Source organism: Salarias fasciatus, chromosome 16 (genome assembly GCF_902148845.1).
Source record: "Salarias fasciatus chromosome 16, fSalaFa1.1, whole genome shotgun sequence".
Lineage (NCBI taxonomy): Eukaryota > Metazoa > Chordata > Actinopteri > Blenniiformes > Blenniidae > Salarias > Salarias fasciatus.
This window is the reverse complement of record NC_043760.1, coordinates 33,694,648-33,713,728: the sequence shown is the minus strand read 5'-3', so window position 1 is coordinate 33,713,728 and position 19,081 is coordinate 33,694,648. Positions and strand designations below refer to the sequence as shown.

Below are 19,081 nucleotides of genomic sequence, written 5' to 3'. Positions count from 1 at the left end.
CTTGTTTCTGAGGTAAAACCATCAATCAGGAGCACTAACTGGAAAAAAGACCAGAAGTAAGAAGTAATACAATAATCTGAATAAATAAAAGCATACTTCCCCACACTTACTGCTTCCTTCAGTTTAAAAGTGCTAAAGAAAAAGCAGAACTCTTTTCTGCAGAGATAATAGCTCCATTCCATCTAATGTTCAGCAGCTTCAAGCTTTGCAGAACTTCAAGCCCTAAATGTGTGTATTCTACCGTCTGCCTGCCTGAGACACAGCAGTTCTCCTCTCGCCAGTAATTCATCCCCTTTTATTTATGTCTCTTCTGTCTTTGACCTCAGGAGGAAGCGCAGCTTACTGCGGGTCAGCTGGTCGTTTGCTTCCTGTACGACACCAGGAAAGATTCTGGACACACCACCTTCAGTGGTTTCAAACACTCTGAAGATTAATGCTGAACGATGGAAAGGTGGATTTTGAAGTCAAACATCAAACAAGAAAGTGCTGAGTTCCAGATTCTTCTGAATATTCCTCCTGCCTGGCCGATGTGTCTGAGCCGTCAGCTGGGCGATCTGGAGGCGAGGCTGGGGAACAGGAAGTCATCTTCTTGAAAGTGAGTCTGACTGGAATTATAGCGAGAATGACTCAAACGACAGACCGTCTTGACTCTTTAAGACATGAGGCAAGTCAACTGGGACAAGTTCTGGAAGCGTCCTCAATGGACCGCCGTGTCCATCAAATGGACCGCCGTGTCCACCAAACGGACCGCCGTGTCCACCAAACAGACCGCCGTGTCCACCAAACAGAAAGCCCTGTCCACCAAACGGACTGCCGCGTCCACCAAACGGACCGCCGCGTCCACCAAACGGACCGCCGCGTCCACCAAACAGAAAGCCCTGTCCACCAAACAGACCGCCGTGTCCACCAAACGGACCGCCGCTGCGTCCACACGGCGCTGTGAGAGCTGAAGCGAGTCCCTACCTGTGTCTGTGCTCGTCGTGTCCTCCCTGTCCGTGTATGACCACCTGTCCCGAGGCGTGCTTCCCCTCTTTCGGCGTGTCGATGTGAGGGATGAGCACGTCCTCCAAGCCCAGGTCGAAGCGCTTGTGCTTGGAGTTGTCCGGGAGGAAGAAGAAGGCCCCGAAGCACAGAGTGATGAAGGCACTGAGAATCAGCAGGAGGATGAACTTCTCCGACAGCCTCAAGGTGGCGCGGTGGTGCGGGAAAGAGGAGGCGCCCGGCGACAGGGTGGGTATCCTGCGGCCCGACAGCGGCAGCAGCGCCGGCGTCGTCATTTTGGACTGGTGAAACGCTGTGAACTCAGGGAGGGGGCTGGAGGGGGGCCGGAGGGGGGCGGGGGAGGCGGGGTGGGTCTACGGGTGCCACAGGTGTCGTCGTAGCAGCATGCACCGCCCGGCTGACTTTATTATCTCATCCCTGCGTGGGTACGTCCAGAGAGCGAAAACGGCCCAGGTCCCTCGGCGCAGGAGTGACGAGTCAGCAGGAAAACGGTCATGACGACTCTGGGAGAGGAGCAGAGAGAAGGGACACGTTACTCTGTTATCACGGAGGGCAGAGCTGCTGTCAGACAAGGCTCAGAAAATTCATCTACAGCTTCGTTACTGGAAACCTGCCACCATTTTATCATTCTCTCTCTTCATTCCATCCCCTCCATCCTCCAGCAGACAGTCAGCACTCTGTTCTGTCAGGACAGAGAAGCTGATGGCCTTTATAGTCGTTCCTTTGCTTGTCACTCCTCCACCTAGCAGCATGTCCCTGGTAAGCGCTGGTATCGTCTGGGCTAGCGCTCCTGACAGGCTTCTATTGAGCCCAACAGCTCCCAATTACAATCAAACATGCTGACGGCTCCGGAAGACGCCGTGTCACATATCTGCTGGGAGCTGAAATATTAAGAGTAATAAACAATCCTGTCCCGAAGCCGCGGGTGAATTTAACAACATGTCATCTAAGAACAAATCTCTCCTTTTTTCCCCCCGCGCTCACACAGAAACACTTAATCCTTCGGCTGTGAGAGAAATGACAAACATATTGTCCAGCGAGCTTTGAGGGGAGGGAGAGGCGGTGCGATATCTGCGTGATCAGCTGCCCTTCGCAGAATGAAAGCAGCTCTGCTGCTGCTGCGTCCTGCCTCCAGCCTCCAGCTCGTCCTGATGAGACTACATCCACTGGAATGACAATTTACTGTCGTCTGGAGAACAGGCAGCAGCCTGAGTGTGTCCCCAGTGCTGCATTACATCTGAATGGTAATCTCTCATCTCACACACACTCATGTGCCTGAAGGAGCTTGAATCCAGTCCAAAACCTGGAAGGATGGATGAGGATCAAGACGTTTCTATGAAAGCTAGCATAACAACAACCCCGGCTCCAGAAAACCTGCCAGTCTGGCGTCGACGGCGTCGTCCTCAGCATCCCCAGCACCGCCGACACGACCCGGGTTCACTCCCCGACCCGACGAGTCTGCGCGAGCTGATTAGCCCAAACACAATGCTAGCTAACCGAGCGAGCTAGCTCTGCTAGTGCGAGCTAGCAGCACCGAAATACGCAACAGAGGCGATAAAAGCCGACGGGGGAGCGGCGGAGCGGGGGACGAACCGCCGACACGGGCAGCCGGGGCCGGGGGCCGCGCCTGCGTGTCGGTGGCAGCCTGTCTGGGGCGAGCCGAGCGGCGACGCTGCGCGGCTAACGCCATGCTAGCTGGTCGGGTCTGACAGCGGCGGGCTCCCTCCCGGGCGGACGCCGCGCTGCATCACCACCTTTTCTCTTTTGCGGGGTGAAAATCGTCGATGCCCGGCACGGTTCCCGGTCCGCCGGTGTCCTCATGTCCACGAAATGTCCCGACACTGTCCGGCCGAACGGTTCACGGCCACATAGCGTTCGGAGCTCGGCGGGCCGCTGGGAGGATGCTGGCCGCTCCGGAGGGCTGCGGCGACGGACTGAACGGAGCCCCGCTGCCGCTGAAGCTGCCGCTGCTCCGGGATCCAGCACCGGCTAACAGCCTGCCCGGCTCAGGGACCGGCCGCCAGCCACTCCCTGGAGAAAAAACGAAGCGTAACAGCCACGGCTGTGTTTCCGCACGAAACAAATACCTCCCCACGTCTGTAAAAACGTTTCTCTTGGAAAAAACATTTCATATGTTTTTTCTTTCATGTGGGCGATTTTTTTTATTCAAATCTGCATGTTTTCACAACCTCTTCGTTGAAAATAATTTAGTGAATACCCCTTACTGAGAAGTACAGATTCTGAAAAACTCCAATAATAAACATAATTTCCTTTTTTTCCTGTTCGTTATAGGGTTATCCTTTTCATGGACGTGTGCACACATCACTATAACTGCTGTTCATATAATACTGAGTGAAGGATCATTTTTATGTCACACATAAACCATGCATGTAGAGATAGGCATAAATATAACCGCAGTTCATATTTATGTACCTATGTCAGTACAGCTATAATGTATAAAAATTCATTCACACCAGGCACACACACACAAACAGTGATCCCGAAATGCATATTTGATCCTACACCTTCTCTTGTATCTCCTGTTCGATTATCCTCCTGATAAACAAAACTAGTGTTGTAGGACTCAATAGAGCAGTCTTCGTCTTGAGACCAGCCTCACTTTTCAAGATCTTGGCTCCTAAAAGTCTCAGATTTGTCTCGACCTTGTCTCTCTTGTCTCAGTCCTTTCTTAGTCTTGTCTCGGTCCTTTCTCGGTCTTGTCTTTATCATCAGCTCACACCGGTTCATATCTAAAGACAAGTGTTTAAAGTTTTTAGTCGCAGCACAGCCCATTCTCAAACTGAGATGTAACAAGGACTTGTCAATACACTGCCATGAACCAGCACAGATTCCAGCTTAAACCAAACACCTGAGAGGCCAACAGCAGAACAGGAGCAGAGCTTTCAGCTACCAGGCTCCTGTCATGTGGAACCAGTTTCAGTCTCTGCTTTAAGACCTTTCTGTTTCGTAAAGCTTCTGCTTCAGGACTCCCTGGACCGCTTTCTTAATGAAGCTGCTGTAGGTTACGAGTGCTGGAGAACCGAGCTGAGCTTCTCTATTCTCCTTCCTCACTCCACGTTTCACCACTACGTGGCATTAACCATTGCCTCTCTCTCTCTCTCTCTTTCTTTCTCTCTCTCTCTCTCTCTCTCTCTCTCTCTCTCTCTCTCTCTCTCTCTCTCTCCCTAGGATCTCAGGTTTATGATCCGTGTCTCCCACATCAAACAGATAATACAGTAAAACACAAACCTTCACCACAATGGTATACACACACACACACACACACACACACACACACACACACACACACACACACACACACACACACACACTGGTACCACCGAGCTCTTTCAACAGCTGGCTCCATCTCTCCTCTCCAGTGTTTGTTCTCTCAGGGTTTTTATTAAAAAGTGTTTCTCAGCCACTGTCCAGTTCTTCTGCTTGTTTTTGACTTTCCTGTGTCCCGACTGTGCACGCCACACATCACTACATACGAGGGAACGCATGTGTGGAACCAATAATCCCTGTTTAATCCGCTCCGCTGTCAGGCAGCATTTATATGACAGACGGAGCAGATTATTGATCGGTGAGAACGACCTCGAACAATCACATCTGAAACACAATCCACTCCAAGTGAAGCGGATCGTCTCAGGTGTTCATATGAACCTTTTACAATCTGCTTCACCTCCAATCCGATTATATGGGGCCCATAGAAACACGGCCACTGCCTCCCAGCCTCCATTGTCAGGAGTAATACTTAACAGAGAGAGGCACTGCCATGGTGTCCTGTGGGAAACTGTAACTTTATAACAGATGGAACATGCGTTTATTTCATTATGTCTTTAGGTCAGGAGAATTTGACATGCTGTTTAACTTGCCATTTTTAAAATCTTGCGAAGTACTCTACACATTTTCCCAGATGCATTGGAATTTAACATGGTCAGTGTATTCGATCTGTGTGACCTGACTGTCTCTGCATTGTGATAAACTCAGACTTGAATAAAACAGTCTTTTCTCGTCTTTTGAAACGACGATACTGAAACAGACCCACTACCGCCCCCTGCAGTCACAGATTCTGACGGGTCACGGATTTCGGAGTAACACCAGTGGCTGTACATTGAATCCATTTGGTGGAACCATCTCCATGGTTTTTGGTTTGCGCCGCTCTTTGATTTATGGTCCTTGTTTTCTCTGTAGTCGCTCCAGATTGTTTCAGTTTTCCTCTGCATTGGGTTGAGGTCTGGTGGGATCCGTGGTCTGCTATCGACTCAGCACAGCTGTCTGTGCATTTACCACATGTCAGGGCGATATCCAGGTAAATGCAGGACAATTTGACTTTAGGCATGTGGGCCCGATGGACAACCTTCAATTGTATCAAGCAATGGCTTATACAGAGTGAAGATTAGCAGATTGAGGCAATAATGGAGTCCCACAGATCAGCAGGTATTGTCTGTACCAAAACATGTTCTCAAGCTGCTTCGATCCTGTTCAGAGGTTTACGTTTCACCCAGGGCTTCCTGTGCAGAGCTGCCAGAGCATCTTGAGACAAAGGGTCAAAGGATAGAAGAGTGTCAGTTGGGTTGGCGTTGGGTTCGTCAGGGTAATGAGTCAAAGCAGAACCTGTATTTTCTCTGATCTGGGAATGTGACACCTCTCTGGATCCGCAGCCTCAGAGTATGATGAGCAACCGGATTCTCTGTTGGTTTTGTTGAGGAGTGTGAGTTGTGAGGTGGAGCACCGGGGAGTGCTGGGAGGGAATGTCCTGGCAGGGTTTGGTCCTCAGAGAGGCTGGAGCTGACCGTACTGCTGGGCTGGAGCTAGAAGTGAACCCACGATGAGAGCCAGTGGTAGTGAAGTCAGGGAGCTCCATGCCCCCATCGCCTTGGTGTCTCTAAAGGAGGCACGGGTTTTTATGGTTCCACTGAAAGAAGAGACGAACAAATCTAAAGAAGAGAAGGATTTTGGGATGACTGGCTCGCATTGGAATAAATATGCAATTTTGGGGAGAATACTCATTTTTATGGAATTTATACAGTCAGCAAGGGACCATGTGAGAGAGGACCACTGCTGTAGATCTTCACCTGTTTTTAACAAAGCCACAAAGTTTTCTTGAAAAAGTTTTTTTTTTTTCTTTTTTTTCTAATTTTCTTATTTACTTCTCCAAAGCCAGTGACTTGGCTATTTTCAATTTGAAACGGTATGCTGTTGTTATTTAGATCAAATTCTTCCATGTTAATTAGAAAAAGTTTACTTTTGTGTAGATTTATCTTGTATCTCGATATCGGTACTCAGTGGATACAAAGACGCTGCTGGTCGTGAATTTGACAGATCTGAACTGTTTAACAAAGGTCATCTGCCTAAAAGGAAACTTTATGATCAGTCCCTTCTCCTCATCTCAGTAATTCCAGGCTGTAGTGAAGGACAGGGTTGGTACTGGGTCAAAGAGAGCTGGCCTTAGTGGGCAGCCTGGACCACTCCCATGTTCTAGAGCCGGATTCCTCAATTAGCGGACTGTGGTCCACGACGTGCTGTGGACCCAGGGCAAATGGCACTTTTCCACAAAAAACGAAAAAAAATCCTTTTTTAAACATATTATTTTATTAATCACCAATCTATCACGATGTGCTTCTATTCCATCGCTAATTTTTGTTTCATTTTTAGTCAAATATCTCTCATGTTTCCACTTCTGTTGCATGTGCTCAGCGCCCTGCGTGCTGTGTGTGTGCGTGTGTACGTGCATGCATGTGTGTGTTTGAGAGAAGACAACGATGCGCTGACTGGCTGAGAGAGCGTGCATGCTGCCACCAACATGGGACGGACGGCCGCCGCCGTGGCCGTACAAGGGGCGCCCCCACGCTCCGTGTTCAGTGTGAGCACTGCTCTGCGGCACGCTCCGTCGCACCGCACTGCTCGGCACTGCCCAGCATCGCTCAGTATCGCTTGGTATCCGCCCCCCCCCCCCCCCCCGCTCCCGCTCGGGTTCATCTAGGGCGCCTGAGAAGCCCGGACCCATGCTTTTTTGGAAAAAAACAAATGTGGACCTTGAAGATTTGTATTTGAGAACCCCTGTTCTAGAGCCAACAGTTGAGAAATGATACCGTCAGTTTGAACTGCCACAGTGGGAGTTCGATCCAACCTATACATCAGGGATGGGCAACTGGCAGCCCGCAGGCCGCATACGGCACCCTCACTCCGTACAGCCCTTAAAATAATTTTTGAAAATGATAAAAAAAAATGTGTGTTTTGCCGCACTGATTCAGTTGTAATGACATACTTTGGCCGCCAGGTGGTGTGCTTGGTCTGCTTGGAGACCCGACTGTGGTGTGTTAGGAATCACCCACGGAAACGGAATATCCATTTTTATGGTCTTTATTCAACACACTTTTTTGGCTCCAACATGCTTCCGGATTTTCTCTTCTAATCTCGCGAGTGTCGCTACTCTAGTCTCGCGATAGACTGTATTATTTATCAGAACACTACATCTTCCCTCTTTTTAACAATGAACTTCCTGAAGGCAGACTTAAAAGAAAATAAATCATATCTACATCACTGTAGCTATACTATGTTGAGAGGTAACTTATCTCCACATGTTAACATTGAGTATTCTCTTCTCTTAAATCACAATGCAAAAATAAACTTCTGCTGTATGTACTGTAAATTCAAAAATAATTCAAAAATAATTCACCCTTCCCTCTTTTTAAACAACAAAATCACCCCGTTCCCCGAAAATCAAAGTCAAGAGTTCAGGTAGACATCACATAGTCCTTCTGCCACACAGGTGGAGACCTGACGTGAGTCGACTTCACGGGAACATCAGGTGATGGCACTGCTGCCATGGGCTCTGGACCTGTGGAACGGGGGAAATGGGTGGTTATGGGAGCGGTGACTGGGACAGACACAGCCACCGCCAGACTCGAATTTGGATTGGAGGGGCCGCTGAGGCTGACATCCCCAGTGAACTTCTTCACATGAGCGGCATTTCTCATTTTGGGTGGGCTGTAGGGCTGTTGGATTATGACTGCATTTCCTTGTTTACTGATGACTTCGTATGGCTGTGACTCAAAGTTTGGGTCTAGCTTGTTGGACTTGTGTTGGTTCTTGCAAAGAACGGTGTCTCCTGGTTTTATTTCCTGATCTTTGGCTCCTCTTCTCTGATCAGCAGCAATGCTGCGTTTCAACTTATTCAGAGCATCCTTGTCATGAATTTCTTCTGAAGCTGCGGCATGACGTTCCTCACTGTCAGCAGGCATACCCGTGAAGCTGGGCAGTTTGTCACGGACCTCTCTGTTCATCAACAGCTTTGCCGGGGACACTCCAGTGACAGTGTGAGGAGTGGTGCGGTAGTGAAACAGAAAACTCTTCAGTGTGACCCTCCAGTCTTTCTTTTCAATCTTGGCTATCTTCACTGATTTCAGAATTGTCCTGTTTAACCTTTCCACTTCCCCATTTGACTGAGGCCAGTATGGCACTCCTTTCAGTTGCTGGATGCCATGCGCAGTGAGGTAATCATGGAACTCTCTGGATGCAAATGGCTGTCCGTTATCACTTCTCAGATGCTTGGGGTAGCCATGAATCTGGAACATCATTTCGAGGGCATTAATCACATTGGTGGCGTTTGTGACTCTCATGTAGGCAACCTCAGGCCATCTGGAGTAATAATCAATGACAACAAGCAGGTAGTTACCTTCAGAGATGCTCAGTAGATCAACTGCTAGGTAAGTCCAGGGTTGGTCTGGTAAGGGTGTGCGCTCTAACTCTTCTGGTGGAGCGTTCTTGCCAATCACTTGACATGGGTAGCACTGCTTTACTTTCTTCTCAACCATTTTGTCCATCTCGGGCCACCAGACTTTAGTTCGCAGTCGGTTCTTTGTTCTTACAATCCCTTGATGTCCTTCATGTCCTAGCTCTAGAACATGTTCTTGCAGGCCCTCGGGAATCACAATCCTACTTCCTCGCATGACCAGCTGTCCAGCCGTCCAAAGTTCATCTTTGACCGCCTGGTATGCTGTGCCTTTAAAGTAGGTCCAGTCATTTTCCTGTATTGCTTGACGTAGCTTGGAGATGTTTGGATCATCCTTTGAAACCTGCTCGATCTCACAAGGTGTTAGATCATGAGGTGTGGAATCTTTGATGACGCTGTAGATGTATTCATCTGTTTCTCTTTCCTCAGCTCTGTCGGAGCAGCCAACGGGTTGACGACTCAGGGGGTCGGCCTTGTTGGTTCGGCCGGGAATGTGGACTACCTGGTAGGTGAACTGCTGCAAGTACAGCAACCACCGTTCCACTCTGGCTGATGGAGGCAGTGAGTTTGGTGATAGCACTTTCACCAGCGCTTTGTGATCTGTGAGGATCTTGAATTCACATCCGATGAGGTACAAGCTGAACTTTCGACAGGCCCAGAATACTCCGAGAGCTTCTCTTTCGAACTGAGAGTAGCGTGTCTCAGTGGGTGTCAGTTTCCTGCTGGCGTAATACACTGGCTTCCAGACCCCATCTGTCTGTTGTTGCTCTAGAATAGCGCTTACGCTGATGGGGGAAGCATCACAGGTGATTCGGGTCGGTCTTCCAACTGAGTAGTATGCCATGACAGGGGCATCGATCAAAGCATCTTTAAGCCTGTCAAACGCACACTGTTCCTCCTATTCCCATTTCCACTCAGCATCTTGCTTAGTGAGCTCCCAGAGAGGCGCAGTTATTGTGGCGAACTGTGGGACGAACTTTGCACAGAACTGGGCCAATCCGAGGAAGCTGCGCATTTGTGACGCGTCAGTTGGTGGGGGAGCATGCGCGATGGCCTTGACTTTTTCACCTGACACTTTCAGGCCTTCTTGTGATAGGACATGACCCATGTAGTTGATGGATGTCAGTTTGATCTGGCACTTCTTCTCATTGACTGTCAGTCCTCTCTCAGCTAGCCGCTGCACCATGGTAGCCAGCCTTGTGTCATGTTCTGTTTCGGTGCTGCCAACTACAACTATGTCGTCCGACATGTTGTACACGCCTGGGCAGTCTTTGATAACCTGGCTGATTATCTGTTGGAATTTTTCAGAGGCCATGTTCACTCCGAACAAAAGCCTTTTGTATCTGTAGAGTTCCCCAGGTGCGGCGAATGTGGTGATTTCTCTGGAGTCGGGGTGGAGCTCTACTTGGTGATACGCCATGTTGAGGTCGATTTTGGAGAAGTACTTCCCACCGGCCATTTCCTGGATGGTTTCGTCGATGGTGGGTACCGGATGACGTTCACGGACGATGGCCGCATTGGCCCTCCTCATGTCAATGCAGATTCGCACATCTCCATGTTTGTGATCATTTTCTGGTTTTTTCTCCACAGTGACTAGTGGATTCACCCAATGAGCTGGTTCTGTCACTCGCTCAATGACGTCCAAGTCCACTAGCTCTTGTAATTTTTCAATGACGCGCTGTCGTCTGTTGAATGGAATCCTCCGCACGGGCTGAATCACGGGAGTGACTTTTGGGTCAATTTTAAGTCTGAGCTGGTAGTTCTTGAGTTTCCCCAGTCCAGTAAAGACCTGAGGGTACTTTGTACGTAGGCTTGACCATATGTCAGTTCCAGAACAGCTCAGGATGTTGGCGTCGATGCCGACTCTCAACAGTCCTAACTCTTTGCTGGTCCTGCTGCTTAAGAGTGATGCTTGTGCTTGTGGCACCACGAAGAATGACGCACTGGCATGTCGTGTTGTGTTTGGGACTTCAACTTCAAGTGTGCATTTTCCTAAGAGCGTGAGGGCTTGCTTGCTGGCATACGGATATAGTTTTGTAGAAGCAGGTTGCAGGCTGATTTCAGGCCTGGCCTTCTGTAGCCTTTTGAAGTCATGCACAGACAGCGTGTTGTGGTGAGCACCAGAGTCTATCACCATGGGTAAGATGTAACCGTTCAGGCGCAAATCTATGGTGTCCTCAGCTTTAGATATCTTGAATAGGTCACTCCGTGAGCCGTTGCTTTCTCCTTCTTCTACCCTATGTTGGCCCTTTTTACTTCGGCATTTGCTTTGCTTTGGATCATCCTTGCTGCGACCTGAGTCTCTGCGGTGACCTTGTGCGCTTGGCTTGTCATCCTGGTTTGATTTGAATTTATCTTTGTGAAAACAGAGATCATCAAAGTGTCCCTTTTTCCCACAGTGGCTGCACTTGTGGTTCTTGAATCGGATGCATTCACGACCTATGTGTCCTTGCGCCCCACACTTGTAGCACCCAGACTGTGATGGTGCCTTGGGCTTAGGTTTGGGCTTTGCTCTGCCTGAGACATGGTTTGTGTTTGCTGGAGAACTGAGAATTAGTGCCTCCTTGTGGTGGTATGAGCCAATTACTTGAATAAGGCGTTCCAGTGTTAGATTATCCTCTCTGTATAATTTGGCTTTTAACTCAGAACTTTTAATGTGCAAAAGTACCTTATCTCTTACATGGTTATCAGCTTCAGCGTCGAAGTTGCATGTTTTCACTTGTACTTTTAGGCGTGTGATGAAATTATTTATTGTCTCACCAGCATTTGGCTCTGTTTCCCAGAACTTTGTACAGGCTTTTGGTATGTTCTCCCTCAATTCAAATGTGTTGTTGAACAGCTGGATGGCTACTTGAAATACATCTCTTGCAGGTTGCTGATCATGTTCGGGTTGGTGGGCTTTCTGCTCATCAGTGAAATTTTTCCATATCTCACACAGTCCCTCTCCCCCTGTTAACAATAACACAGCTCTCTTCTGTTCAGCATTCACAACTCCTGACGCTGTGATGTATATCTCAAGTTCATCTTTCCACATTTGCCATCTTTGATGTAAAGTTTCAGGCTCGCCGACAGTATCTAATGGCTTCGGTGGTGTGAGCCCACCCAGCGCGACAGCCTGAGCCATATTCACTTCCGGGTTCAAATGAGGCTTCTAATGGGTTTTGTGAGCAGTAATTTTGGCATATGCACGCTCAATTCCGATGATTAAACGTTATGGCATCACACAGAAAACATGCTCCACTTCCCTGAAAGAATGCCGCCGCAGTTTCCAGTGAAGATCCGGAATTGAGGCTCCGACGTTCGGCGCACTGTCCCTGCACGGCCGTGAGCAGCAGATTTTTTTTTCTGCCTTTTCATCTGACGACAGCTGAGAGGGCTTTTATTTCCGTCCTGCTATGCTGTCGGGCACATCCTCGTCGCCAGTTGTGGTGTGTTAGGAATCACCCACGGAAACGGAATATCCATTTTTATGGTCTTTATTCAACACACTTTTTTGGCTCCAACATGCTTCCGGATTTTCTCTTCTAATCTCGCGAGTGTCGCTACTCTAGTCTCGCGATAGACTGTATTATTTATCAGAACACTACACCGACCTGCAATGAAAGATTTTAATTTAAAGTCAACTCCGGTTTTTTGACACCTGGACCTTATTTCTAGGTGAGTCATGCTCATATACTCACTCAGACAAACATCGTGCAGCTCGGAGTCCAGAAGTTATTTAGATCCAACAGATTGTAGCGGGGGCCACGGCAAGTGAGCTTTAGCGCGGGACATAATCTCTGCAAAATCGCTCATTTTGGCTATATTTCTTCATCCATTGCCAGTGTTATCATAAAGTCAGCTCGTCTACCGTCTTCAGGTGAGTCAGCTGACCGTTTTCGCTAACTTAGCCACAATTAGCTCGGATGGGAACATTGGAGCTCCTCTCCCCAGCAGAGAGGCACTTTGAGTCAGCCTCGGCTGTCACGGCGCCTGGGTGCCTGACTTCCAGGGGCCGAGTTAGGGCCGATTGGGTAAACGGCCCGGAGCTGCTCCACGGAGGCGACGGGAGAGCTCCAGCAGCCGCGGCCTGCTTCACGCACCTCCGTGGTTATGCGGCGGTTCCCCACGCGCTCCGCGGCCAGCACGGAGCGCGTCTCCGCCCGGGAGCGGAGATCCGGAGCTGCCACGCCGCGGCTTGCTCCACGGAAGCACGTGAAGCAGGCCGCGGCTTCCAGGGGCCGAGTTGGGGCCAATTGGGTAAACGGCCCGGAGCTGCCCCACGGAGGCTGATGGGAGAGCTCCGGATCTCTGCTCCCGGGCGGAGACGCGCTCCGTGCCGGCCGCGGAGCGCGCGGGGACCCGCCGCATAACCACGGAGGTGGAGAGGAGCTCCGCAATGTTCCCATCCGAGCTAATTGTGGCCAAGTTAGCACGGTGTCAGAGTAGAGTGAAGCACAGCAAATCCCATCAGACCACAGCAGAGCAGAGCTTTGAGCATCCAACCCCGGACCGAAAGGCAACCCGGGGCCGCCACGGGGCCCCCTGCCCGGCATGGCACCCAGCGCCGCCGCAGTTTTGGACAGTTCCCCCGACCCAGCGGCCTAGCCTCCAGGCCCGGCTCTGCAGGCAGGCAACCGGACACACGCGCCGGCCGCCCCTGGCCGTCTGACCGTCTTCAGGCGGGTCAGCTGACCCACCTGAAGACGGTAGACGAGCTGACTTTATGCAGCCTCCCGGCGAGTCAGACGTCCAGGCGCCGTGACAGCCAGGCCGACTCAAAGTGCTTCTCTGCTGGGGAGAGGAGCTCCAACGTTCCCATCCGAGCTAACTGTGGCTAAGTTAGCGAAAACTGACAGTTGACCCACCTGAAGACGGTAGATGAGCTGACTTTATGATAACACTGGCAATGGATTAAGAAATATAGCCGAAATGAGCGATTTTGCAGAGATTATGTCCCGCGCTAAAGCTCCATTGCTGTGGCCCCCGCTAAGTGCCGCTAAATCGGTTGGATCTAAATAACTTCTGAAGGACTCCGAGCTGCACCATGTTTGTCTGAGTGAGTATATGAGCATGACTCACCTAGAAATAAGGTCCAGGTGTCAAAAAACCGGAGTTGAGTGAGATGAGATGATTTGTATTTTTCATGTGTGTATATATATATATATATATATATATATATACACACACACACACACACACACACACACACACACACACACACACACACACACATATATATACATATATACATATAGAATAGTGTAGTTTAAAAATTCACAAAAGTTCTGTAATTGCAATTGATGTTATGCTTTTCTGTAGCTTCTTGCCATATTTGAAAAGGGTTGATTTGTATGTTTTATTCATAAGAGCCCTTTGCACTAAAAAAAAAAACAAACTAACAAAAAAAAAACAGTATTTGGTTATTTTTTTGTTGGCTTCCAACCTTATGTATTCTTATTTTCAGAGAAGATTACAACCTTTTTACCTGCATGTGATAATGAATATGTGAAGTGATTGTACTGTGTGTTGGGCCAGTAAATCATACAAACGTGTAAAATGGCAGTTTTATCATATCTGGTTAAGAGTGCAGTCTTATGCAGCCCTCTGGTAGTGTTGACAAAAAAAGTACTGGCCCTCTCCATCATTTCAGTTGCCCACCCCTGCTATACATGATTACGGTACCTTCATCCAAATTTTTCCAGAACTGAAAATAAGTACATCCTCTCATATGAAAATGCTTTTTCAGCCTCTCACGATGTAATACATTCATTATGGGCAGAGAGTGGAGGAGAGCTTTGACTGATGTTTCATCTCCACTGAACCATGAGTAGAATTCTATAAATACATTATTAATTCAGAGGGATTTGTCGTCGTAGTTCCATTGCCAGAGCTGTTTGACATGAGCCTTCAGCTGGTTAACAGGCTATTGTCAAGACTTTTCTCCAGGTCCATAATGAGTGTTTTGGTTTTTTAGCAAAAGATTTTGTGCTTGATCGGTGATGAGGAGGTCACATTTAGTTTGGAGTTGTAATCTTATGTAGTACTGTCGAAAAGTATCAGTTAGTGCATAATTCTTGTTTATCCATTTCTTAGATTTTAGAAGATAAATCCAGTCGTTCCCTCTCAGAATGCTTTGAGAGCGTCCTCAGCCATGAGAGCAGACAGCAGGGCTGCTGTTAGTTTCAAGAAAAGACTGATTTATTCTGTAAAGTGTTCTATACAGTCGATAGCGTTGAAACGTCAGAACGTTGTAAGCTGTGAAGAACCAGAGATATGATGGCAGGGGGACGGTCACTTGTTACAATACTGTCATTACACCAACAAACAGGAATCACTGAAGACAATCTCCTGTGGCGTCACTACGAGTGTGGGAGAAGAAAAGGATGTTGTGTCTCTTCAGGATAAAGGAATCAAACATCTGTCACGCCGTACTCTGAGAGGAAGGAGCGGATTTACTCACTGCGCTCCAGCTGCAGGTCTGACCAGCACTGAAGGTCAACCCGACTGTACTCAGGAAAAAATCCATCTGCTGAGTACAGTCGGGTTGACCTTCAGTGCTGGTCAGACCTGCAGCTGGAGCGCAGTGAGGAAATCCGCTCCTTCCTCTCGGTCCTGATTAGACCGTCTCCAGGGACTCTTTGCATCCCACATTATATCTGACACACCTGTGCGTCAATCATTAAAAGATGGGCGGAGCTAACATGGCGTCCCTCACAGCGTTCTGAAGCTTCCAGCAGGACGATTGACTGATTTATGATAAACTTTACCTCCTAAAACCAAATCAACAGACTGAAATGAAAATCAGAGTCTGGTCCAGAAGGAACTTGAGACAGAGACTAGAACCTGGTCTGGAACCAGGATTAATGTGGTTGTTTACACTCTGATATTCAGCATTTCTGAATGGGTTCTAATGGGTTCTCATGGAACTGGGGTTCAATTTGAACCCAACATCATCGCCCCCTGCTGGAGCTTGCCTGGAATCACAGCTGTTCTGAACTTCAGCAGTGGCTTCTTTTTCCCCAGCAGAGGCTGGAGTCTGGTTTCAGTGAGGAGTGGGTCAGTGTGAAGACTGTGAGGAGAAAGGACAGAGTTGTGTCTTCATATACAGAGTAGAAGTAAGAAGTCCTCAAAAAGAGCTGGAAGATCTACTCAAGTACAGTTGCAAAGAGTAGAAATATTTCACTATTTCCCTCCTGAACAGTCAGAATGAATTAAACTCTGGTGGATTTACCGTGTCAGTCTGTTTTGTATTGGGTGTTGTGCTCGCTATGTAAGTTGTTGAGCTGAAGCGCTCGGGGGACGCTGACGGGCTTCCCAGCGTGGTGCCAGTGGTCAGGCTGACGTCGGGCCGTGTGAATTAGACCCACATTTAACACAAACCCCACAGCTTACTTTCAACTTTTCTTTTCCACAGATTTCCTGTGAACTGCAAATCACTGGACTGTTAAGAGCAAGAGAGGACAGTGTAAAACAAAGAGGCCTTTGTAAGTATCATTAGGCTAATAAGCATATCTCAGCACTGGCGTCTTAAAGAGATTTTATGGAACAGCGGAGAACAAAATGCCCTTTTTCCAATCTTCTGAGCTCTACAGATGAAGCCTTTAATTGAGCTGGAAGTGAGGAGAGCTTAATGCCAGCATTAGTTTGACTCCAGTCCAAACTATATTAGGAAAACAGTAAAGCAGAGCGGTTTGGGTAACGTGTGTTTCTCTGGGGTGAAGCGGTGTGCTGAGAGTCGGGTTGTTTTCCCAGAGAATCTACAGGGAGAGAGGAAAAGGAACCAAGTCGCTCCTGATTTCCTGAGATCCAGCAGCATTTAGGAAGAATTACACCGGGAGGCTTCGGCCACAAACCGGGGCATCTATATGCACGTTCAGCAAGTTTCACAACAGGGGGGGTCAAAGGCCCAGGGGCCAAAACCAACCCATCAGGATTCAGTCAGGTCAAACCACCACGCAGATGCCGAGAATTTCCAAGAAAACTAAAGATCCAGAACACATGACTGAGGCCCGACTGAGACATCGATGCTCCATGAAAGCTACATAACGAGCATCAGCCTCACAGCCAGGCTGTCAGAGGGAGCGGGGGAAAACACCCACAATGCAACAGTTCTAGAAGATCCTTTTCTTGGACATTTCCCTGAATTCTGCTCCAGAAAGCTTCATGATGAGACTCAAGTCCTTTAGGTTGGTTTTGAGAAAATATATACCCTGCCAAACCAAGACAAACTGTAAAGGCTGTTGTGGGTTTATTTTCTGGTGAGGCCAGCTCAAGGTGGGACTGGGTTGTAGGGTCAGGGTTAAAACCCCGAGTGATCAGTGATCACTGGTGTCCATTCCAGGTGTAGGTGATGTGAACAGTTGAGATTTAGCTGTGGCTGTAAATGAACCCTGTGTTTTGTCCCTGGCTGTCAGTCAGACGGGTGGTGTTAGCGTTGGTTAACTAGCATCTCCTCTGTGCTTCATGACCTCTGATGAAGAACCAGAGGAAGGAAAACCCAGAGGAACAGTCCTCTTGTGTCTGAATGGTTCGCCTGTCCCGGTGGAAAACTCTAATCAATGAAACTGAGAAGCAAAACAGAACGCAGAGCTCAGCGCTGAGGTGAAGCCCAGCAGGTCAGCTCGCAGCCTGGAGCAGGAAGTGGGCCCCAGAAAGCACAGGCACTGGTCCAAGTGGATGAATCCCAATGCAGACACTGTGTCCACGCTGAGTATCGACCCACCAGGACCGGCTCAGACTGGGCCTCCTCCACATGTCTGCCATGCATACCACACAAAAACAACGCAAAAAGTCCAGGGGCCTTACCAATAAAACTCTGCGGGAAAATCTGACAATAATTGTGCGTAGGAACGCAACGCAAACTTCTGTCTGCAAAAAAAAATTTGGGAGTCTCACGATCCTTCTGACTTTTTGGGTTTTAAGCAGGAGGTGTCAGAAAAGTTCCCACAGGGAGAACTGGCTCGTGGCGGCCAAGCGTTCATAGCGACGTCGCTTTTTGATCCTTGGATGTCGGCTCTTCCTGTCATTGTGAAGCAGAATTCACCAAGCGTTGGATTGTTCTCCACTAACAGGGAACGTGAGCTGGTTTAGACCGTCGTGAGACAGGTTAGTTTTACCCTGCTGATGATGTGTTGTTGCAATAGTAATCCTAAACATTACTATTGCAACTATTCGCACGCTATTATTGATTGTATTGGTGTAGTGCTGCAACTCATTAGATATTCAAGAAATGTAATTACTTGGAATTGGTCCTTATGATATATATTTATGTCTATCAGTAAGAAATGTATATTTAATAAGACTGGAAGAGTATAAAGAGATCGATGTTGTGGCATTACTCCTCATTTATGATATTTGTAAGCTTGTTTGTCACTGGAAATAAGTAAGGGAGAGGAACTCTGTACAAGCCCTTTGGGCTTCGTTCCCTCCTTGCACTGCCTTAATTGTGTTGTGCTGAACAAATAAACTAAATTAACCTAAACTAAGCCCGCAGCAGCTGTTCCATTTCCAAGTAATGGCTCCAAATCCTGCAGAGAACATGACGGTGGCCGATCCCTCCCACAATCCTGCCTAACTCACCCCGTGGCACCATATAGGGGTATGCAAATAAACTCATGAATGAAATTCGGGTATATTAGACGGTGCGGCGCATGGCGCTGTTACATGCTAGAGATGTGCGGATTGCGGTTGCACCCGCAGAGCCTGCGGATAACCGCGGATCGGGCGGATGACGTGTTGAAAAATTAAGCGGGTTGCGGTTGAAGCACTCAAATAAAAAAATACAAGCAACATTTTAAATCTTATTCCAAACACAAAGAAACGATAGAAAAACACTTTTTGATCAGCCAAACGAGCAAAAGTGTGCATAATAATGGCATTTACAACTTAATCGCACATTCAGCAGAGTACCGCAGCTTTTCCTCTCCAGCCGCTCAGCGTCTCGCTGCAGAACCAGAGTCTCCGGCAGGTGAGACGCCGCAGGAGGACCTGCTGCTGTGGAGGTCTGAGCTGATGCTGGGCCCTCATGGTGAGGAGGACAGCCGGGCTGCCGTCCTCTCTGGAGGACACAGCAGTGGAGGGACAGACGGAGACACTGAGTGGAGCAGGACCAGAGCCGTCGGGACTCTACTGCTGGAGGGAAGGAAAGGGTCCGACTTGAAGGAGAGTTGTCAGAATTCATAGAGTCTCAACATGGCAGAAACACCTTAAAACAAAAACCTAACAGAAAAATGTAGTAAATTGGTTTCACAGCATGACTGAGCGTCCAGGCTTCATCACAACAGTTGTCCTCTGGAGTCGACAGGTTTAACGCTCTGCAGCAATGAGGAGCTTGTTTATGATTTCTGAGTGTTTTTC

The 19,081-nt window shown here is 48.5% G+C and overlaps 1 protein-coding gene across 1 annotated transcript in view; it reads right to left on the bottom strand.

Moving 5' to 3' along the window:
* man1a2 (mannosidase, alpha, class 1A, member 2) overlaps positions 1–2,978 on the bottom strand; it is a 136,291-nt gene extending 133,313 nt beyond the window's left edge. The window contains exons 1-2 of the mRNA XM_030111875.1: positions 2,757–2,978; positions 964–1,505 (exon numbers count right to left, since the gene is read on the bottom strand). Coding sequence (XP_029967735.1) covers positions 964–1,277 — 314 coding nt within the window. The 5' untranslated portion in view covers positions 1,278–1,505; positions 2,757–2,978. The remainder of the gene's footprint in view (positions 1–963; positions 1,506–2,756) is intronic.
* Between the last annotated feature and the right edge of the window lie 16,103 nt (positions 2,979–19,081).